General features: G+C 45.0%; 1 protein-coding gene across 1 annotated transcript in view; it reads left to right on the top strand.

Moving 5' to 3' along the window:
* Positions 1 to 23,639, top strand: part of LOC126413083 (myrosinase 1-like) — a 112,599-nt gene extending 88,960 nt beyond the window's left edge. The window contains exons 9-11 of the mRNA XM_050082980.1: positions 7,086 to 7,220; positions 9,168 to 9,274; positions 23,513 to 23,639. Coding sequence (XP_049938937.1) covers positions 7,086 to 7,220; positions 9,168 to 9,274; positions 23,513 to 23,639 — 369 coding nt within the window. The remainder of the gene's footprint in view (positions 1 to 7,085; positions 7,221 to 9,167; positions 9,275 to 23,512) is intronic.
* Positions 23,640 to 23,988: the final 349 nt, after the last annotated feature.

The raw sequence follows: 23,988 nt of genomic DNA on the forward strand, positions 1-23,988 counted from the left end.
TCTGTATATATTTCCAAAAACAGTTTTACATGTCTCGCCCTGCATTCTTTGTATATTTTCCTGGTAGTTACTCTCTTTGGTAGTGAACTGCATGGCTGTATACCTTGTGTAGACGGAACTGTTTTCTTCACACCTACGTTGTCGACATACGGTCAGAAGGGAGTTATATTTCAGCACCTTATGTTCCCACTTCTGTGTGACTTGTTTTGTTCTTCATTGCAAGTATTGTTGGAAACTGCTGAATACAATGTTTATATTTTCCTAGAAATTCCTGATTTATATTGTATTTATTTGTTTTTACAGCTTTGTCTGATGATGATGTATAAACTGTCACTAAATTAATCTGCGACAAAAACTTTTCACAATTCATTGCATGCCAGTTCTGACTGGTCGCCTATCTCATGGATGGAAGCGTATCTCTGTCAAGTGAAGAAATCTCTGCTCTCAGGACACTTTATGACGTAAATAAAAGGAAGATTCAAGAGTGGGATTAAATTTCATAGTGAAAGGATATGAATGATAAGATTTACTGATGGCATTGCTATCTTCAGCGAAACTGAGCACGAAGCGCAAGATCTGTTGACTGGAATGAAAAGTCTACTGAGCGCACGGTATGGATTGAGAGCGAACGAAATTAAGCCGAAAGTAATGAGGCGTAGAAGGAATGAGCTCTGAACGTAGAGTCTGGAATCACGAAGTAGATAAAGGGAAGAAATTCTGCTACATTTGAAGCAAAATTTTCGCGTTACGGACTAAGCAAAGAAGAGAGCTAGAAGAGAATGGAAGCAATTGAGTAGTGGAGGTATAGAAGTATGTTGAAAGTTAAATTGATTGATAAGGAACTACATCTGCCTTGTGGTGTGTGGCGGAGGGTACTCTGTGTACAACTGCCGCGTCCACCCTATCCTGTTGCAGTCGCGAATAGTTCGCGGGAAGAACAATTGCCAGTAAGCGTTCGTGTGGGCTCGAATCTCTCTAATTTTGTCTTTACGACCCTTCCGTGAGATATACCCTAGGTGGAAGTAATGTATGTTTGTCGACTCGTCTAGAAACTTATGCTCTCAAAAGTTTGAAAGTAGCCCACACTGTCATGGAGAACGCCCCTTTCGCAGCGTCTGCCACTAGTATTGGTTGATCATCTCTGTTACGCTTTCGTGCTTACTAAACGCACCTGTCACGAAACGCACTGCTCTTCTACGGATTCTCTCAGTTTTCTCTGTCAGTCCTATCTAGTACGGTTGTCTGACTGGAGGGCAAGTATTGGTCAAACCAAAGCTATGTAAGCTACCTCCTTTGTTGGGATAAAATTTCCTGAGGATTCTTCCAATGAAGCTTTGTCTGACACCTGCCTTTCCTGCGATTAGTTACGAGAATTTTTACCGAAAAATAAACGAGAAGAAGAACTCGAAGAAACACTGACAAGAAAAAGGAATACGATGATAGAACATCACGGTATCACATTTTCTGATTGTACCTTCTGTTAAACGTATGTACAGAAAGATTAGAGCACATGATGAATCACCACAAATGACACTATCTGCTACTAAACCTGACATCAAAGTTTCTAACGCTCCTAGACATCATAGTTCACAAGTCGCTGCTCCTATCGTTCCTGCAGTACGTTACCATATGGCGGTGGACGTAGCGATTTCAGACATTCAGACCAGAATTGTGTACTGCACGTGACACACCACTTGCCTAGCTTCAGTCGCGCAGTTTCTACAATGAGAATCTTCAGTATACCACGTCCATCCGGCTCCCTCTCTGCCGGCAGCCATCTCTTGGACAGTCTACTGAACAATCCTAAAACCACCACCTCCAGCTATTTGGACACAATCCATAGTTCCACACCTGCAGTGATGGTAATAACATTTAATGAGAGACTGGGTTGAATGGTACAGACAGCCACATATAATGCAAAAACGACCTGATCAGCTTTCATGTTATATTTTCGTTGATTTATGTAATATAACTTTACTGACAGCTATCAGCTGGTGGTTTTCTGACCAGTGTTTATGCTACTCTAGTATACACTATCATTTATACCAGGGCCGGCCAGAAATTCTGCACTCGTGCGGTGCTCTTGCACATGTGCAACTTCCGGGTCACAGCGTGCACGCCGCAGCCGTCAGCGTTCATGTAGTGCATGTTTCTACGCACAGATGTCGCTCCTCTGTTACACAAAGTGCGTTATCGACACCTCCTATGTATATCACAACCTGGGCTGTGACTGTAAGACCTGTTGCTTCATCGAGCGCAACAGAGAAAGCAACAAAGTATTTAGCCTTTTTTATTAGCTGCCTGTGCAGATCGCCGGCCATAGCACTGATACGTCTTGTCACTGTTTGTTTCTTGAAACCTGCTAACGTTCGTGGGACACACAAGTTCTGCAGCATCAATAAGACACGCTTTCACAAACTCCCCTTCGGAAAAGGGTTTCCCAGATTGTGCAATTCTTAATGCGATTTTAAAACTTGCTCGCAGTGAAGATTTAGTGTGGTTGCCATTCTGGAAAATTGAAAACACTACATTGTACAGCGTACAGTAAAACAGACATAAATGTAACAAAAGAAACTAAGAGTTCAAGAAGTATCAGCTACTTTGAAGTACAGTAAAATCGAGTTGATGTGTCTCATCAATTTTCTGAAGGACATTTAATTTTGCTTGCCGTTCTTCACTGTTGAGTACACTACACTCCTGCCGGCCGAAGTGGCCGAGCGGTTATAGGCGCTACAGTCTGGAACCGCACGACCACTACGGTCGCAGGTTCGAATCCTGCCTCGGGCATGGATGTGTGTGATGTCCTTAGGTTAGTTAGGTTTAAGTAGTTCTAAGTTCTAGGGGACTTATGACCACAGCAGTTGAGTCCCATAGTGCTCAGAGCCATTACTAGAGCCACTACACTCCTCTTTGTGATACGTATTGTAATGTCTTTCAATTGAAAACTTACTCTGGACGCCTACTATTAGGCGGCACGGCAAACACTGTGAGTTTTCACCAATTGCTATAAAAAAGAATTACAGTTCCCAGTCATTTTTAAGCGACTGAGAACATAGATCTCCCGTCCATTGCTTTTTCACAGTACTTGCCATTTCTTAGTACTTCTCTGTTACGATTACGGTCACCAGGGGTAAACGAGACTGGATATGTTGCGCTCTTGCTTGTACCACAGGGAAGTGGAGCCGCCGCCGTTCATTTAGGACACATGTCTAATAACAGATGTCGCACACGTGCGCGCATGTGCAGCACATCCGCACGTCTGCACACTGTGCAGCGTTTGGCCGGCCCTGATTTATACACTGTCCAGCCACATTAATATGATCACCGTCCATGTACGAGGTCAGCATGAAATAACCACTCACAGTCGGCATGTGACAGCACTGGCAATGGAGTGTGTATAAAGCATGTCGGGATGGGTGCGGGGGGGGGGGGGGGGGGGGGGACGCCGCAAAATGGAAAACTGTTCAGTAGTTGTCGTAATGTGGAAACGGAGCGATCTATCTGACGTCCAAAAGGGCATGACAATTGACTTACGGGCCAAGTGTGGAAGCATTCCGAAGCGACTAAGTTTGTGTAGTGTTCGCGTGCTGCCATGCTTAAAGTATACCGTGCGGTGCGGTGCGTGCCAAAATGACACATCCGAAACTGGCGCCGACACAGCTGTAGTACAGCACGGGTCATCGGGCCATAGACGAAAGTGGTGAACGACGGCTGCGAAAATCAGACTGGCGAACAGGCGTGCAACTGTTGAGGAACGGACCGCCCAGATGAACCAGGAGGCTACCAAGAGTGTATCCTCAACGACCGTTCAGCAGAAGTTGCTGCGTTGGGCCTCCGCAGCAGGCGCTTGGTTCGTGCACCCATGCTGTCTACTGTTCATCGGCGACAAAGGCTGGAATTTGCACATCAGTACCACCATTGGAAGTCCCACTGAGTGGCAACAGGTAGGGTTTCCATATGAATCACGTTTTACGTTGCATCAGACAGAAAGCAGACATCCTGCAGCAATTGTCAGAACGATCCAGGTCGGCGGAAGGAGCGTTATGGTCTGCGGATTTTTGTCGTGGAATTCCCTGTATGATTTAGTTATTCTGTAAGGCACAATGAATCAGAAAAAGTATGCATCTATCCAGAATGAGATTTTCACTCTGCAGCGGAATGTGCTCTGATATAAAACTTCCTGGCAGATTAAAACTGTGTGCCGGACCGAGACTCGAACTCGGGACCTTTGCCTTTCGCGGGCAAGTGCTCTACCCACTCTTTTTTTTTTTTTTTTTTTTTTTTTTTTAATCTCATTTTCTTCGCTTTTGTTCGTTGCATCTGCTCGGGGCGGACGTCGTAAGACGTCAATTGAAGTTCGTTGTTGATCGATTAACTCAGTTTTTTATTACAGAGGGCAGCTAACCCTCTGGCCGAACACGCTGAGCTACCGTGCCTGCGAAGCTACCCAAGCACGACTCACGGCCCGTCCTCACAGCTTTACTCCTACCAGTACCTCGTCTCCTACCTTCCAAAATCTCATTCTGGAAACATCCCCCAGGCTGTGGCTATCTCCGCAATATCCTTTCTTCCAGGAGTGATAGTTCTGCAAGGTTCGCAGGAGAGCTTCTATAAAGTTTGGAAGGTAGGAGACGAGGTACTGGCAGAAGTAAAGCTGTGAGGACGGGGCGTGAGTCGTGCTTGGGTAGCTCAGTTGGTAGAGCACTTACCCGCGAATGGCAAAGGTCCCGAGTTAGAGTCTCGGTCCGGCACACAGTTTTAATCTGCCAGGAAGTTTCATATGCATCTATCCTTGGGGACCATGTCAACAAGTACATTCAGTTTGTTCTTCCTCGGTACGATGGCATCTACACTCCTGGAAATTGAAATAAGAACACCGTGAATTCATTGTCCCAGGAAGGGGAAACTTTATTGACACATTCCTGGGGTCAGATACATCACATGATCACACTGACAGAACCACAGGCACATAGACACAGGCAACAGAGCATGCACAATGTCGGCACTAGTACAGTGTATATCAACCTTTCGCAGCAATGCAGGCTGCTATTCTCCCATGGAGACGATCGTAGAGATGCTGGATGTAGTCCTGTGGAACGGCTTGCCATGCCATTTCCACCTGGCGCCTCAGTTGGACCAGCGTTCGTGCTGGACGTGCAGACCGCGTGAGACGACGCTTCATCCAGTCCCAAACATGCTCAATGGGGGACAGATCCGGAGATCTTGCTGGCCAAGGTAGTTGACTTACACCTTCTAGAGCACGTTGGGTGGCACGGGATACATGCGGACGTGCATTGTCCTGTTGGAACAGCAAGTTCCCTTGCCGGTCTAGGAATGGTAGAACGATGGGTTCGATGACGGTTTGGATGTACCGTGCACTATTCAGTGTCCCCTCGACGATCACCAGTGGTGTACGGCCAGTGTAGGAGATCGCTCCCCACACCATGATGCCGGGTGTTGGCCCTGTGTGCCTCGGTCGTATGCAGTCCTGATTGTGGCACTCACCTGCACGGCGCCAAACACGCATACGACCATCATTGGCACCAAGGCAGAAGCGACTCTCATCGCTGAAGACGACACGTCTCCATTCGTCCCTCCATTCACGCCTGTCGCGACACCACTGGAGGCGGGCTGCACGATGTTGGGGCGTGAGCGGAAGACAGCCTAACGGTGTGCGGGACCGTAGCCCAGCTTCATGGAGACGGTTGCGAATGGTCCTCGCCGATACCCCAGGAGCAACAGTGTCCCTAATTTGCTGGGAAGTGGCGGTGCGGTCCCCTACGGCACTGCGTAGGATCCTACGGTCTTGGCGTGCATCCGTGCGTCGCTGCGGTCCGGTCCCAGGTCGACGGGCACGTGCACCTTCCGCCGACCACTGGCGACAACATCGATGTACTGTGGGGACCTCACGCCCCACGTGTTGAGCAATTCGGCGGTACGTCCACCCGGCCTCCCGCATGCCCACTATACGCCCTCGCTCAAAGTCCGTCAACTGCACATACGGTTCACGTCCACGCTGTCGCGGCATGCTACCAGTGTTAAAGACTGCGATGGAGCTCCGTATGCCACGGCAAACTGGCTGACACTGACGGCGGCGGTGCACAAATGCTGCGCAGCTAGCGCCATTCGACGGCCAACACCGCGGTTCCTGGTGTGTCCGCTGTGCCGTGCGTGTGATCATTGCTTGTACAGCCCTCTCGCAGTGTCCGGAGCAAGTATGGTGGGTCTGACACACCGGTGTCAATGTGTTCTTTTTTCCATTTCCAGGAGTGTAGTAGCTGGACAATGAATATCTCACACAACTTTTAGTGTATGTGCCTGGTTCTAAGAGTACCAGGGTAGGTTTACCATATCCTCCTGGTCACAAAACTCCCAAGGTTTAAACCCAATCGAGAATCTGTGGGACCATCTCGATTGGGCTGTTCATGCTATGTATCCTCAACTGAGAAACAGAGGAGCTAGTCAAGGCTCTGAAGTCGGCATGGTTCGACATCCCTGCCGATAACTCCCAGAACTTCGTTAACTCTCTTCCTGCTTGTCTTGGGCTGCAAAGGGTGGTTATTGACGCCTTTGATGGGTAGTCCCGTTAATGTGACTGGACAGCGTATATATTCTCTCTGTCCTTCAAGCTATAACGGTGGGAACATTATGAAGCACTCTACTTTGAGTGGGTAGTGATATACGAGTGGAAATGAGAACTACGGTACTTTCTTGCCGTTTGTTTCTAGTTACTACGTCGTTGCTTATCGTTGGGATATTGTATGGAAGACGCCGCTGTGAAGTCAAGAAGCGTTTTGGCAATTCTCCGCATTTTAGGAATACGTTTGCAGATAGGGTAGAACATCTCATTCCGGAATTTATTTTTTACAAATCCTAGTGAAATTCAGCAAATCACGTGTCTTGTTGCATTTACTCTTTACTGACAGGCTGCGTTATTGGATGAATGATCCCGTTCACAAGTCCCTTTAGTACAGCCCTTAATAACCCTGTCAACACTAGGTACACCTGGCTGCCTTTCATTGAATAGCGTGACATTTTTGATTTTTCGAACATAAGCGATATAAATCTTTCTGTACATCCAACAGGTAATCCCATGGGGATTCCGTAAACTTCTGAACTGGATTGCTGCTGAGTACCCGGAATACCCCATAATCGTGACAGAGAACGGCTACTCGGACTGGGGCGAACTGGATGACAAAAATCGTACGGACTACTACACGGTGAGTATATAGCTGTCGTTACGTTTGTATAATCAGAGATGAGGCTCCGATTACTGTACACTTGAAGACAAGTACAATGGAACTGCTACAAATAATTATCACGTTAATGACAGTTCAAAATGATACTTTCATAGGATTTTTTTTTTTTCAAATACGATTTTAATACTAACTGTGTTAAGTACTTTGCTAACGGACGTAAGAATCAAACTATTTGTGTTTGGCTACTGTCATGAGGCGTGCCTATGAAGGTACTAGGCATTAAAGTAGTGTTTTGTTCATTCTGAGATAGAGGTTTCTTCGAGTAACTATAGCAATATCTAAGTGCATGGTGGTGCTGGTGTGCTTGTGTCTGTGTGTGTGTGTGTGTGTGTGTGTGTGGTCTGAACGTGCTTTATGTTTGCTGTGCACCATTTGTTAAATGTTTCATCTTCACTTCCAAATGCGTTCGTAAATTATAGTTTTGAGGAAACGGTCAACGGAAGAGATACATTTGAGGAATGACCATCCAGCAGTCAGGGTGACCATCGAGACTTTCAATCGCAGCGGCTCATTAGCTCGTTTTATTCCACATAAAGCGATTTCAACCAGAAAATTCTGTTTCCTATCCTCCCAATTAAATCCTTGGAGTTGTCGAGTGAATACTTTGTGTGCTGTCTCATCTAACCAATTGCTGAAAGTTTCATTGTATGACCTTTAGATTGCCCACTGTTACGGAGTTGTCTGTTAACTGTCAATACGATTACTGTCATTTGTTTTGAGTGAGTGCTGACTACGCACATCGGGCGTACAAAAAGGTGGAGTTCCATAAACACAATCCGCAAAAAATTGCAGCAAAATGTTAGTGACTTCTTAAAACAGCACGCTGATCGCTGCTGAGCGCTACTGACGGGACGGAACTGGTCCGAGTCTCTGATCACCCATCATGGACATGGGACATCGGCTGGTCAAGTAATTATCAAGGATGGTTCGCCAACATCCGTGGTACTTGAGATGTGATTTTATTTTATTTTGACTGCCAGTTTTGACATTCCACTATACCATCTCCAGGCACAATATGTATCTCTCAAAAATAAACGATATTGTCATACAGTGCCATATATTCCTGGAGGTCGTGATTTCAAAACTTAAAAACGCAGAACAATCAATCCGTCTACAAAGTGCTTCATTCCAAGAATTGATTGCAATAAGTTGGCCGTTAAAAGATGCTAAGAGAAAGCCAAAGGAGACGAGCTTCACGCTTTCTCAGTGACTACTTCAAACCCTCACGGGAAATGCTGCTGTCAGTTAATTCAGGTCAATGTCAACCATTTTTCTAGGGATCATTGCGAAGGAAACTTACATTTGGTGCAGATACGAACTCGAGTGCCTAGCAAATAACCATTGTTCACAGCAGCGCATAAAGCTGCCTACTTCAGAGGGCCAAATAACACAGAAACTGGACAAAAGCAGACTGGCAGCGCGTAGTGTGGCCTCTTTTAAAATGGTGCAAGGCATTGAGTGCATCGACCCCCTACGAGTTGTCTACCCCGCAGAGCGTGGAATAACTCCATTAAATTGTTGAAGCGTGTAGGTCACGTTGGCAATTTGAAAGAGATTGGTAGCTCATCTTGAGACTGAAGTGGTACGCACAAACATGAGAAAATTATCTGAAACCCCTGCGAGCACAGCCAAGAGAATCTTTGGCTACGCTTCTGCCGAAAAAACAGTCCATTGCGTTTTACACTGCATCGCCTTCACAGGTCGGTAATATTTTACTGTATAATGTTCTTCAGTGAAAGAAATTCGGCGTTGCATCTTCGTACTGTTATTGCAAGGTAAATCAGTTCCTAATGACAAATTCATAGGCTGTATTAGTAGCATTTTTACCACTTGTCTTTTTTAATTTGAGATAATAATGTTGTGACAATGAGTAAATTTTGAAATATTTAATTGTGCATGGTTTTTCAGAGCTACTTAGCAGAAATGCTTAAAGCAATCAACACTGATGGCAACAACGTGATTGGCTACACGGCTTGGAGTCTCCTTGATAACCTCGAGTGGACTGATGGCTTTGCGTAAGTAGTAAATCATATTTGAGATATGGGCACGGTAATTAGATTACAACGCTTTTGTCTTTATCTCTCTTGCTACTAAATGTGTTTGTGAGGAAGTTGGAGTGCGTGCCGCATGAAGGGAGTAACAGTTTACACCACCTGCTTAAATCAAGTCTGCTCCTTCTCAATTCTATGAATTATGGTATAGATTCTAAGCAAAGGCAAAGAAAGAAACTCCAGACGTAGGAATAGGGTTTCCAGAAGAACGGTAGGACACACAAGAAGAGGCAGGAAAACGAATATTGGAATAAGGACGGAAGTACAAAGAATAATTCTTTATTGCGAGACCTGCAGCACATTATGCAGAGAATTGGCAGGCAGTATGCTGCTCGATATTTTATTTTAATATACAAGCTTATTTCCGATTTATTGCCTTCATCATTACTCCTCACGTTGTAGATTGATATATGTCTACTCAGAGTAAACTATTTCTCGTGCTTGTAGTTGTTGGCTGCAATATTTCTTTCAGTGACCGTTTCAAGCTGTTCGATTATTTGCTGTCGTACGTATATTAAAATATGTATTTATTATCTAATAGTTATAGAAAGCAAGTTTCATATCTAGTTGTTTGCTTAAAGGTACTTCTGTTGTTCCGCGTCGTGTAACAGCACTACTTTCAAAAGTGGGAAAATGGTATGGAATTAGGATAAAAGTAAGCAACATCAAAATGAAGAAAACACGATGGTTCCGCCAAATAATAATTGCAAGCGCAGTCCATACAGAAAATTAAATAGTTGAAGTACTTAGCAAGTTTGGTGACGGAAAATGCAAACTGTGTTGAAATAAGTTGAATGTGTATGGGTAAAATATCTCTGGAAAACAGGTATGGTATTTTGATTACAAACAATATTTCAGTAGAACTAAGAAAGACATTTGGAAAGAGTTTTATCTGGAGTTAATGTTATATGGCAGTTAAACATGGGCGGTTAAAATGCAAGAAATAAGGTTCTGGCGAAAAATGCTAAAAATGAAATGGACTGATATACTGAGTCAGTAAACACTTTAAAATGGCAGGAAAGGAGACAGGAATAAGAGAAATCATGAGAACAAGAAAAATACTTTTGGTGGTGAGTATGTATTGAGAAGACATTTTCTCATTTAAAGATTCGCCGTAAGAGAGATTACAGCGAAAAGAGAGAAAGAAAGAAGATGGTTTGTAAAGGTGAATAACATAAATAATGAAGTTACGAATAGATTAGTCAAGATGTATGGGACTGAGGAAGGTGAAGAGCGTGTACAAGTACTGAGGAAGATGGAGACTGGTACCTGCGGAATGGCAATAATTGTTCCATTGGTTAATCAGTAACACAAGTTATGTTAATGAGAAACACACACGCACACTTACTTATGTCAGCCCTTCCGTATTAATGTCACCCCCAGAAATATTGAAAAAACCACATACTGTACTCTGATTAGAACTATTTATTATCTGACCTTTGTCACATGGCCCAATAGCATTGTAACGTCGAGGGCGAAAGGATTCACCGCTCCTCTTACTCGGAAATGACGTCAAAATGACATGTACGTATCCAGCATCACATTTCCAGTAAGCGAAGTGTGACATTGACACCAACTGCTCCCATGCGATTATGGATCCTCGGGAATCGCAGAGACACAGGGTACATTGTGTGATCAAAAATATCCGTACACCTGGCTGAAAATGGCTTACAAATTCGTGGCGCCCTCCTTCGGTAATGCTGGAATTCAGTATGGTGCTCGCCCACCCTTAACCTTGATGACAGCTTCCACTCTCCCAGGCACACGTTAATCAGGTGCTGGAAAGTTTCTACATCTACATCTACATCTACATCGATACTCCGCAAGCCACCCAACGGTGTGTGGCGGAGGGCACTTTACGTGCCACTGTCATTACCTCCCTTTTCTGTTCCAGTCGCGTATGGTTCGCGGGAAGAACGACTGTCTGAAAGCCTCCGTGCGCGCTCTAATCTCTCTAATTTTACATTCGTGATCTCCTCGGGAAGTATAAGTAGGGGGAAGCAATATATTCGATACCTCATCCAGAAACGCACCCTCTCGAAACCTGGCGAGCAAGCTACACCGCGATGCAGAGCGCCTCTCTTGCAGAGTCTGCCACTTGAGTTTCTTAAACATCTCCGTAACGCTATCACGGTTACCAAACAACCCAGTGACGAAACGCGCCGCTCTTCTTTGGATCTTCTCTATCTCCTCCGTCAACCCGACCTGGTACGGATCCCACACTGATGAGCAATACTCAAGTATAGGCCGAACGAGTGCTTTGTAAGCCACCTCCTTTGTTGATGGACTACATTTTCTAAGCACTCTCCCAATGAATCTCAACCTGGTACCCGCCTTACCAACAATTAGTTTTATATGATCATTCCACTTCAAATCGTTCCGTACGCATACTCCCAGATATTTTACAGAAGTAATTGCTACCAGTGTTTGTTCCGCTATCATATAATCATACAATAAGGGATCCTTCTTTCTATGTATTCGCAATACATTACATTTGTCTATGTTAAGGGTCAGTTGCCACTCCCTGCACCAAGTGCCTATCCGCTGCAGATCTTCCTGTATTTCGCTACAATTTTCTAATGCAGCAACTTCTCTGTATACTACAGCATCATCCGCGAAAAGCCGCATGGAACTTCCGACACTATCTACTAAGTCATTTATATATATTGTGAAAAGCAATGGTCCCATAACACTCCCCTGTGGCACGCCAGAGGTTACTCTAACGTCTGTAGACGTCTCTCCATTGATAACAACATGCTGTGTTCTGTTTGCTAAAAACTCTTCAATCCAGCCACACAGCTGGTCTGATATTCCGTAGGCTCTTACTTTGTTTATCAGGCGACAGTGCGGAACTGTATCGAACGCCTTCCGGAAGTCAAGAAAAATAGCATCTACCTGGGAGCCTGTATCTAATATTTTCTGGGTCTCATGAACAAATAAGGCGAGTTGGGTCTCACACGATCGCTGTTTCCGGAATCCATGTTGATTCCTACATAGTAGATTCTGGGTTTCCAGAAATGACATGATACGCGAGCAAAAAACATGTTCTAAAATTCTACAAGAGATCGACGTAAGAGATATAGGTCTATAGTTATGCGCATCTGCTCGACGACCCTTCTTGAAGACTGGGACTATCTGCGCTCTTTTCCAATCATTTGGAACCCTCCGTTCCTCTAGAGACTTGCGGTACACGGCTGTTAGAAGGGGGGCAAGTTCTTTCGCGTACTCTGTGTAGAATCGAATTGGTATCCCGTCAGGTCCAGTGGACTTTCCTCTATTGAGTGATTCCAGTTGCTTTTCTATTCCTTGGACACTTATTTCGATGTCAGCCATTTTTTCGTTTGTGCGAGGATTTAGAGAAGGAACTGCAGTGCGGTCTTCCTCTGTGAAACAGCTTTGGAAAAAGGTGTTTAGTATTTCAGCTTTACGCGTGTCATCCTCTGTTTCAATGCCATCATCATCCCGTAGTGTCTGGATATGCTGTTTCGAGCCACTTACTGATTTAACGTAAGACCAGAACTTCCTAGGATTTTCTGTCAAGTCGGTACATAGAATTTTACTTTCGAATTCAATGAACGCTTCACGCATAGCTCTCCTTACGCTAACTTTGACATCGTTTAGCTTCTGTTTGTCTGAGAGGTTTTGGCTGCGTTTAAACTTGGAGTGGAGCTCTCTTTGCTTTCGCAGTAGTTTCCTAACTTTGTTGTTGTACCACGGTGGGTTTTTCCCGTCCCTCACAGTTTTACTCGGCACGTACCTGTCTAAAACGCATTTTACGATTGCCTTGAACTTTTTCCATAAACACTCAACATTGTCAGTGTCGGAACAGAAATTTTCGTTTTGATCTGTTAGGTAGTCTGAAATCTGCCTTCTATTACTCTTGCTAAACAGATAAACCTTCCTCCCTTTTTTTATATTCCTATTAACTTCCATATTCAGGGATGCTGCAACGGCCTTATGATCACTGATTCCCTGTTCTGTACATACAGAGTCGAAAAGTTCGGGTCTGTTTGTTATCAGTAGGTCCAATATGTTATCTCCACGAGTCGGTTCTCTGTTTAATTGCTCGAGGTAATTTTCGGATAGTGCACTCAGTATAATGTCACTCGATGCTCTGTCCCTACCACCCGTCCTAAACATCTGAGTGTCCCAGTCTATATCTGGTAAATTGAAATCTCCACCTAAGACTATAACATGCTGAGAAAATTTATGTGAAATGTATTCCAAATTTTCTCTCAGTTGTTCTGCCACTAATGCTGCTGAGTCGGGAGGTCGGAGCCAATTATTAACCTAGTTCGGTTGTTTAGTGTAACCTCCACCCATAATAATTCACAGGAACTATCCACTTCTACTTCACTACAGGATAAACTACTACTAACAGCGATGAACACTCCACCACCGGTTGCATGCAATCTATCCTTTCTAAACACCGTCTGTACCTTTGTAAAAATTTCGGCAGAATTTATCTCTGGCTTAAGCCAGCTTTCCGTACCTATAACGATTTCAGCTTCGGTGCTTTCTATCAGCGCTTGAAGTTCCGGTACTTTACCAACGCAGCTTCTACAGTTGACAATTACAATACCGATTGCTGCTTGGTCCCCGCATGTCCTGACTTTGCCCCGCACCCGTTGAGGCTGTTGCCCTTTCTGTACTTGCCCAAGGCCATCTAACCTAAAAAACCGCCCAGCCCACGCCACACAACCCCTGCTACCCGTGTAGCCGCTTGTTGCGTGTAGTGGACTCCTGACCTATCCAGCGGAACCCGAAACCCCACCACCCTATGGCGCAAGTCGAGGAATCTGCAGCCCACACGGTCGCAGAACCGTCTCAGCCTCTGATTCAGACCCTCCACTCGGCTCTGTACCAAAGGTCCGCAGTCAGTCCTGTCGACGATGCTGCAGATGGTGAGCTCTGCTTTCATCCCGCTAGCGAGACTGGCAGTCTTCACCAAATCAGATAGCCGCCGGAAGCCAGAGAGGATTTCCTCCGATCCATAGCGACACACATCATTGGTGCCGACATGAGCGACCACCTGCAGATGGGTGCACCCTGTACCCTTCATGGCATCCGGAAGGACCCTTTCCACATCTGGAATGACTCCCCCCGGTATGCACACGGAGTGCACATTGGTTTTCTTCCCCTCTCTTGCTGCCATTTCCCTAAGGGGCCCCATTACGCGCCTGACGTTGGAGCTCCCAACTACCAGTAAGCCCACCCTCTGCGACTGCCCGGATCTTGCAGACTGAGGGGCAACCTCTGGAACAGGACAAGCAGCCATGTCAGGCCGAAGATCAGTATCAGCCTGAGACAGAGCCTGAAACCGGTTCGTCAGACAAACTGGAGAGGCTTTCCGTTCAGCCCTCCGGAATGTCTTTCGCCCCCTGCCACACCTTGAAACGACCTCCCACTCTACCACAGGTGAGGGATCAGCCTCAATGCGGGCAGTATCCCGGGCAACCACAGTCGTAGTCCGATCAGGGGATGCGTGGGACGAGCTGGCCGTCCCCGACAAACCCCCATCCCGACCCCCACAGTGATGCCCATTGGCAACAGCCTCAAGCTGTGTGACCGAAGCCAACACTGCCTGAAGCTGGGAGCGAAGGGATGCCAACTCAGCCTGCATCCGAACACAGCAGTTGCAGTCCCTATCCATGCTAAAAACTGTTTTGCTAAGAACGTCTGAACTAATCTACAGAGAGCGCAAACAAATCGACAAAATTTAAACGGTTATTAAAATACAAGATTGCCTAGTAAATGCAGTAATGCTGCTACTTGCGCACTGCTGACACTGCTCGGCGGCGGAAGGAGACTAAGCGAAATTACACTATTCAGGTACTAAAACAGGATGCTACACTCTCAAATACTATAATACGCCCGAAATTTATGAATTAAACAATGCAAGAACCAAAAACACGCAAAGAAATTAAGAATTAAACTATGTAACAAATGAGTGAGCTAGGAGTATACGACTTGCTGCTCAGCTGCTTATCCAACGGCGGCAGGGAGCACACTGACTGCGACCAACCGACACTGGCCGTTCAAAACAAAACAGTAGACAAACGACTACGCGAATTTACACTATTCAGGTACTAAAACGCGATGCTACAACTCTCAAATACTATAATACGCTCGAAATTTATGAATTAAACAATGCAAGTACTAAAAACACGCAAAGAAATTAAGAATTAAACTATGTAACAAATGAGTGAGCTAGGAGTATACGACTTGCTGCTGCAGCTGCTTATCCAACGGCGGCAGGGAGCACACTGACTGCGACCAACCGACACTGGCCGTTCAAAACAAAACAGTAGACAAACGACTACGCGAATTTACACTATTCAGGTACTAAAACGCGATGCTACAACTCTCAAATACTATAATACGCCCGAAATTTATGAATTAAACAATGCAAGTACCAAAAACACGCAAAGAAATTAAGAATTAAACTATGTAACAAATGAGTGAGCTAGGAGTATACGACTTGCTGCTGCAGCTGCTTATCCAACGGCGGCAGGGAGCACACTTGGGGAATGGCAGCCCTTTCATTACGTAGTGCTGCACTGAGGAGAGGTATCGAAGGCCTGGCACGAAGTTGGCGTTCCAAAACATCCCAAAGGTGTTCCATGTGATTCAGGTCAGGACTCTGTGCAGGCCAGTCCATTACAGGGACGTTATTGTCGTGTAACTAATCCGCCACAGGCCGCGTTTTATGAACAGGTACTCGATCGTGTTGAAAAATGCAATCGCCATCCCCGAATTGCTCTTTAACAGTGGGAAGCAATAAGTTGCTTAAAACATCAATGTAGGCCTATGCTGTGATAGTGCCACGCAAAACAACAGGCGGTGCAAGCCCCCTCCATTAAAAACCTGACCACACCATAACACCACCGCCTCCGAATTTTACTGTTGGCACCACACACGCTGGCACATGACGTTCACGGGCATTCGCCATACCCACATCCTGCCATCGGATCGCCACATTGTGACCGGGATTCGTCACTCACTCAACGTTTTCCCACTGTTCAATCGTCCAATTTTTACGCTCCTTACACCAAGCGAGGCGTCGTTTGGCATTTACTGGCCTGATGTGTGGCTTACGAGTAGCCGCTCGACCATGAAATCCAAGTTTTCTCAGGAGTCTGCCTATTACACATTACGACTCTCTTCAACTGTCAGTGGTCTCTGTCAGTCGACAGACGAGGTCGGCCTGTATGTTTTTGTGCTGTACGTGTCCCATCACGTTTCCACTTCACTATCACATCGGAAACAGTGGAGCTAGGGATGATTAGGAGTGTGGGAATCTCGCGTACAGACTTATTACACAAGTGACACTCTTATCACCTGACCACGTTCGAACTCCGTGAGTTCCGCCGAGCGCCGCATTCTGCTCTCTCACGATGTGTAATTACTACCGAGACCGCTTATATGGAGTACCTGGCAGTGGGTGGCAGCACAATGCATCTAATATAAAAACGCACGATTTGGCGATATCTGGATACTTTTGATCACATAGTGTAAAAGTTCATTTCGCAGCAATGTAAGCTGTCGTCTTAGATTCACGCCTAGTCACAACCTCTGAAATATCAACATATTGCAAACCAAACAGCCAAATGTTTGTAACAATGAAGAATATACATTTTACTATTACTCGTTTCACTGCAGCAATTTAAGCTGTCCTATTAGGTTCCTGCCTGACCACAACCTAGGAAAACGCGATATATTGGGAAATAAATAATTTGTGATAAGTGAGGAATACAAAAGTCATTGCTGGGCGTTCCCTTGCAGTAATTTCATTCTTGGTTTTCTAATCACATAGAGACACAAAACCGAAGGAACAATTTCTGAGAGACGCACCATCCCTGGCGGGCCGCTTGAATTTACACGCGCAACGGCCTGATAAGCTAACTTCAATGCTAATTAACTAGGAAACGGCGCAACGTATAGATTTTTTTCTTATTAATTATTTCTCAGGCAATCTACCCTTCAACACCCTTACAAGCTTTTCAGACTGTTTCTGACCACCGTGTATAGTGTGCTATTGGTGTTGACGTTGGTTTACTGTCGATTGTAATGGGAATCGCCGAACCGTTGATACGGATTCACTCTCTACCCTGTATTCCTATTCATGATGAATCCGACTCCGTTACACCGTTCTCTGCTATCATTGTTATTAAATTATATTCTTCTCTTTAGAAACCCTTATCATCTTACGATTTGACTTCTCTAACCTCCATCGTATCTAGATTGAAACTTTTCATTTCCCTCTGCAAATTTTCTAGCATCCCTACCACGCGCCAGCCTATAGAATGTTACCCTTTTCTTGCTTATTTAACTCTTTTTCCCATGATCGCTTTCCATTGGCAGTCCCTTCCAGGAGATTCGAATGCAGAACTAATACGAAATTTTTTGTCAACGGAAAGATCATCAGGACACTTTTTCAGGTACAGCCCACATTTTTCAGTGACTGACTTCGAATCCTGTACTCAGAACGTTTTGATTTCCAGTCAAAGACAATACCACTAAGCCGCTCTTCGATTACATCCTACAACTAATTGAGGACGTTAGGTGTAAGTGGTACTATGAGATGAAGAAGTTTACACTGGAGATGATATTGTGTCAGGTCGGCTCAAACCGAAGGAGTGATGAATACTCAAAGGAAAGTCTGAATGTTAGAATGGATATGTAATACTTACATCTCCTTGCTAAAGGACACTTTCAACATTGGCCGAAACATTGGTTTCATAAATAGAGGATACAAGATGACTTGGACAGGATTTGTGTAAAGAGTGGCAGCTAACCCTAAATATACACTCCTGGAAATGGAAAAAAGAACACATTGACACCGGTGTGTCAGACCCACCATACTTGCTCCGGACACTGCTAGAGGGCTGTACAAGCAATGATCACACGAACGGCACAGCGGACACGCCAGGAACCGCGGTGTTGGCCGTCGAATGGCGCTAGCTGCGCAGCATTTGTGCACCGCCGCCGTCAGTGTCAGCCAGTTTGCCGTGGCATACGGAGCTCCATCGCAGTCTTTAACACTGGTAGCATGCCGCGACAGCGTGGACGTGAACCGTATGTGCAGTTGACGGACTTTGAGCGAGGGCGTATAGTGGGCATGCGGGAGGCCGGGTGGACGTACCGCCGAATTGCTCAACACGTGGGGCGTGAGGTCTCCACAGTACATCGCTGTTGTCGCCAGTGGTCGGCGGAAGGTGCACGTGTCCGTCGACCTGGGACCGGACCGCAGCGACGCACGGATGCACGCCAAGACCGTAGGATCCTACGCAGTGCCGTAGGGGACCGCACCGCCACTTCCCAGCAAATTAGGGACACTGTTGGACCTGGGGTATCGGCGAGGACCATTCGCAACCGTCTCCATGAAGCTGGGCTACGGTCCCGCACACCGTTAGGCCGTCTTCCGCTCACTCCCCAACATCGTGCAGCCCGCCTCCAGTGGTGTCGCGACAGGCGTGAATGGAGGGACGAATGGAGACGTGTCGTCTTCAGCGATGAGAGTCGCTTCTGCCTTGGTGCCAATGATGGTCGTATGCGTGTTTGGCGCCGTGCAGTTGAGCGCCGCAATGAGGACTGCATACGACCGTGGCACACAGGGCCAACACCCGGCATCATGGTGTGGGGAGCGATCTCCTACACTGGCCGTACACCACTGGTGATCGTCGAGGGGACACTGAATAGTGCACGGTACATCCAAACCGTCATCGAACCCATCGTTCTACCATTCCTAGACCGGCAAGGGAACTTGCTGTTCCAACAGGACAATGCACGTCCGCATGTATCCCGTGCCACCCAACGTGCTCTAGAAGGTGTAAGTCAACTACCCTGGCCAGCAAGATCTCCGGATCTGTCCCCCATTGAGCATGTTTGGGACTGGATGAAGCGTCGTCTCACGCGGTCTGCACGTCCAGCACGAACGCTAGTCCAACTGAGGCGCCAGGTGGAAATGGCATGGCAAGCCGTTCCACAGGACTACATCCAGCATCTCTACGATCGTCTCCATGGGAGAATAGCAGCCTGCATTGCTGCAAAAGGTGGATATACACTGTACTAGTGCCGACATTGTGCATGCTCTGTTGCCTGTGTCTATGTGCCTGTGGTTCTGTCAGTGTGATCATGTGATGTATCTGACCCCAGGAATGTGTCAATAAAGTTTCCCCTTCCTGGGACAATGAATTCACGGTGTTCTTATTTCAATTTCCAGGAGTGTAGATACATGTAAATTAATGCAGATGAAGAGGAAATAGAATTCCGTAATGTTTGAATACTCCATTAGTAGTGTAGCGCTTGACACAGTCACGTCGATTAAATATTTGGGCGTAACATTGCAGAGCGATATGAAGTGGGACAAGCATATAATGGCAGTTGTGGGGAAGGCAGATAGTCGTCTTCGGTTCATTGGTAGAATTTTGGGAAGATGTGGTTCATCTGTAAAGGAGACCGCTTATAAAACACTAATACGACCTATTCTTGAGTACTGCTCGAGTGTTTGGCATCCCTGTTAGGTCGGATTGAGGGAGGGAATAGAAGCAATTCAGAGGCGGGCTGCTAGATTTGTCACTGGTAGGCAGTTATAAGAGTCGAGGGACATAAGGGAAGCAGTGGTTGCTAAGGGAGTGAGACAGGGTTGTAGCCTCTCCCCGATACTATTCAATCTGTATATTGAGCAAGTAGTAAAGGAAACAAAAGAAAGGTTCGGAGTATGTATTAAAATCCATGGAGAAGAAATAAAAACTTTGAGGTTCGCCGATGACATTGTAATTCTGTCAGAGACAGCAAAGGACTTGGAAGAGCAGTTGAACGGAATGGATAGTGTCTTGAAAGGAGGGTATAAGATGAACATCAACAAAGCAACACGAGGGTAATGGAATGTAGTCGAATGAAGTCGGGTGATGCTGAGGGAATTAGATTAGGAAATGAGACACTTAAGTAGTAAAGGAGTTTTGCTATTTGGGGAGCAAAATAACTGATGATGGTCGAACTAGAGAGGATATAAAATGTAGACTGGCAATGGCAAGGAAAGCGTTTCTGAAGAAGAGAAATTTGTTTACATCGAGTATTGACTGAAGTGTCAGGAAGTCGTTTCTGAAAGTATCTGTATGGAGTGTAGCCATGTGTGGAAGTGAAACATGGACGATAAATAGTTTAGACAAGAAGGGAATAGAAGCTTTCGAAATGTGGTGCTACAGAAGAATGCTGAAGATGGGTAGATCACATAACTAATGTGGAGGTATTGAATAGAATTGGGGAGAAGAGGAGTTTGTGGCACAACTTGACTAGAAGAAGGGATCCGTTGGTAGGACATGTTCTGAGGCATCAAGGGATCACCAATTTAGTACTGGAGGGCAGTGTGGAGGGTAAAAATCGTAGAGGGAGACCAAGAGATGAATACACTACGTAGATTCAGAAGGATGTAGGTTGCAGTAGGTACTGTGAGATGAAGAAGCTTGCACAGGATAGAGTAGCATGGAGAGCTGCATCCAACCAGGTCAGGACTGAAGACCACAACAACAACAACAACAGGTTTGATCATCACGCGAGTGTTACGGAAATGCTTCAGGAACTCAGGTGGAGTCTCTGGAGGAAAGGGGGCGTTCTTTTCGTGAATCGCTACTGAGGAAATTTAGAGAACCAGCATTTGAGGCTGACTGCAGTACAATTTTACTGCCGCCAAATTGCATTTCACGGAAAGACCACAAAGATAAGATAAGAGAGATTAGGGCTCGTACAGAGGCATATAGACAGTCATTTTTCCCTCGTTCTGTTTGGGAGTGGAACAGGGAGAGAAGATGCTAGTTGTAGTACGAGGTACCTTCCGCCACGCACCGTATGGTGGATTGCGGAGTATGTATGTAGATGTAGATGAAAGAACATTACAGCGCGGTCACATACCCAGAAGCATATAACTGATGAGAACTAATGGTATAAACAATCATGCGGCTGTTATTGAACGCAGCGGTTCAGCAGTTAAAGAAAAATTTAGTTATCTGTGCGTGTTGTGTCCAGTGAGAATGAAAAAAGTTGCATCACACTTACAGATCATCAACATCATTATCAGAGGTCATTAAATTTCCATAATTATGTTGTTTGTTCTGTACTGTATCAGAGTAAATGAAAATGTTTTAATGTACCGTTTTTTTATCACGTTATTTGAAGCCATAATATTTGCTTCGATATTTTAGTTATACAGGGTGAGTCACTCACTATTGCCACCAAGAATAGCTCCGAAAGTTTTTATTTTTTTTATACTGGGATGCTATGGTTTTCTGATAGCTGCTATCGAGACGAATCCAATGACGTGTAACAGTAAGGTCTTTGAAGGTCAACGAAGGTCACAAAGGTGCCGTGAACGTCCATTTACATAAGTTGTTAGAAGTGATAACCATTGGTTATCACTTGCAGTGATGCAAGTGCTACAGTCTTCTGATCATGGATTGAGTGGTATTCCTTATCATATCGGCACTTATCGAAGCATATTTTGTGACAATTCTCTCTCTTTTATCTTCAGGTGTAGTTGGAACGTCTTTACAAACAATGTTTTTTACGAATCCCCACAAGAAAAAATTCAGAGGCGTCAAGTCTGGTGAACGAGCCGGCCACGAACCGTCTTCTCCGCGTCCAGTCCAAAGATTTGGGAATTGTCTCTGCGTCTCATTTCTAGCCAACAACGAAAAATGTGCCGGACACCCGTCGTGTTGATACCACATTCGTTCCTTGATCCTAAAGTTATTTCTTCCGGTAACAGACCTAATGTTCCTTGCAGGAATGTGGTGTACTTCCTACCATTAAGATTTTGTTCGATGAATCAGGGGCCTATAAATCTGTCGTCCAGAATCCCACACCATACATTCGCCGTCCATGGTTTTTGGTGTGCAACTTGACGCAGACAACATGGATTTTCAGTTGCTCAATAATGCATGTTATGGATATTAACATTTCCATGGTTCGTGAATGTCGCCTCGTGAATAAATAAAATCAATTTAATAAATGTGTCGTTCCTCTGAATCTGAAGTTGAGCCCATCGGCAGAATTCAATGCGACGCATACAATTCGTACCAGTTAGTTCTTTGTGGAGTCTGATATGGTAAGGATGATATTTATGACGATGCAGAACACGAACAACACTACTCTGGCTCATGCCAGGGTCCCTTGCTATTTGACCCGAACTAACACAAGGATCTCGAACCACAGTGGCAAGAGTGCCAATTTCCGTTTCCTCGTTAGTAACTTTCCTTTGGCGGATATGTTTCCGAAGCGTTAAAGATCCAGTTGTTCTCAATTTATCATACACATATTTAAATGTACGTTGTGTAGGGTGAGTATGTTGAGGATATCTTTCAGGGTATAAGTCTCTAGCTCTCACTGAACTTCGTTGGCATTCTCCGTAAATGAGAATCATATCGGCTTGTTCTACGGAGCAATAAATCATTCACATTCGCTTGATGCGACGATACTAGTCTTACGGTTCCTAAACAGTTGAAAAGTTTTTGCATGTCAATGGCGCGTTAGATGGATACGCCGTATTCGACGAATATTTACTTTTAGCACGATATGCAAGAGAGTATTGTTAGAGCATGTGCTTCGATAAATGTCGAAGTGATAAGGAATACCGCTCAATCCATGATAAGAAGATTGCAGCACTGCATTGATACCAATGGTCATCACTTCGAACATCTTCTGTGAATGGACGTTCATGCCACCTTTGTGAAATTCGTTGACCTTCAAAGACCTTACTGTTACACGTAATTGGATTCGTCTCGATAGCCGCTATCAGAAAATAAGTACCAAACTATAGCATCCCATTAGCAACAAAAGCTAGCGTCATATTATGGCCCCGTTGTCCCATGCAACTTTTGTCTCACAAACTTTTGAGCTCCTGTCATACTTTAGGAGCTATTCTAGGTGGCAATAGTTAGTGACTCACCCTGTTTCTTTCATCATTTTTTTACATGATGAAGGTACGATTATTATTTCTGGGTCTGTTTCCCCGAATATTCAGTTGGTCCAAATGATATAAGTTGACAACTGACACAAATAATATTCTGCGATATCTGAGACATAAGGGCGAAGGCACTGTGTGGTCAAAGGTTGTGACTGAATGTAAATATAGAAACGATAATTATCTGTTGGGTGATACATTTACTTTGAAATTACTAATGTTGCCTTTACTTTTTTTTTCAGCATAAAATTCGGCCTCTATCAGGTCGACTTCAACGATCCCGAAAGGCCCAGGACGGCGAAGGATTCAGTGCAGACAATGGCTCAGATATACGCTAGCAAAGAATTGCCTATAGAATACTTCGAGTGATAACACCTTTCATAGTTTATGTAGAAAGACATCTTTGTCCAGCAATAATGAATAATGCATATACGGTTTTCTTCTATATGTGACTACAAACATTACATATTTTCAACATAAAACAATGTTGCCGGCTGTTCTTTTATCTGTCTTATCGTTTATGATTTTTATGGCATGTTTCCAGAGTTGCTTCAGCAACGAATGCATCATATGTATGAGTGCACGTTTAATATTCTATGAGGCTTACTGTTGTAATTGTCCATTGATTTGAAAATGCAACTGAAATAACTGAAGACCTACTGCCCTTAAGGCTGAAAACGACATATCGCAGCCTGTAGTGTGAAGTCTCAGACAGTGT

The sequence above is a fragment of the Schistocerca serialis genome, chromosome 7, assembly GCF_023864345.2.
Source record: "Schistocerca serialis cubense isolate TAMUIC-IGC-003099 chromosome 7, iqSchSeri2.2, whole genome shotgun sequence".
In the NCBI taxonomy this organism is placed as follows: domain Eukaryota; kingdom Metazoa; phylum Arthropoda; class Insecta; order Orthoptera; family Acrididae; genus Schistocerca; species Schistocerca serialis.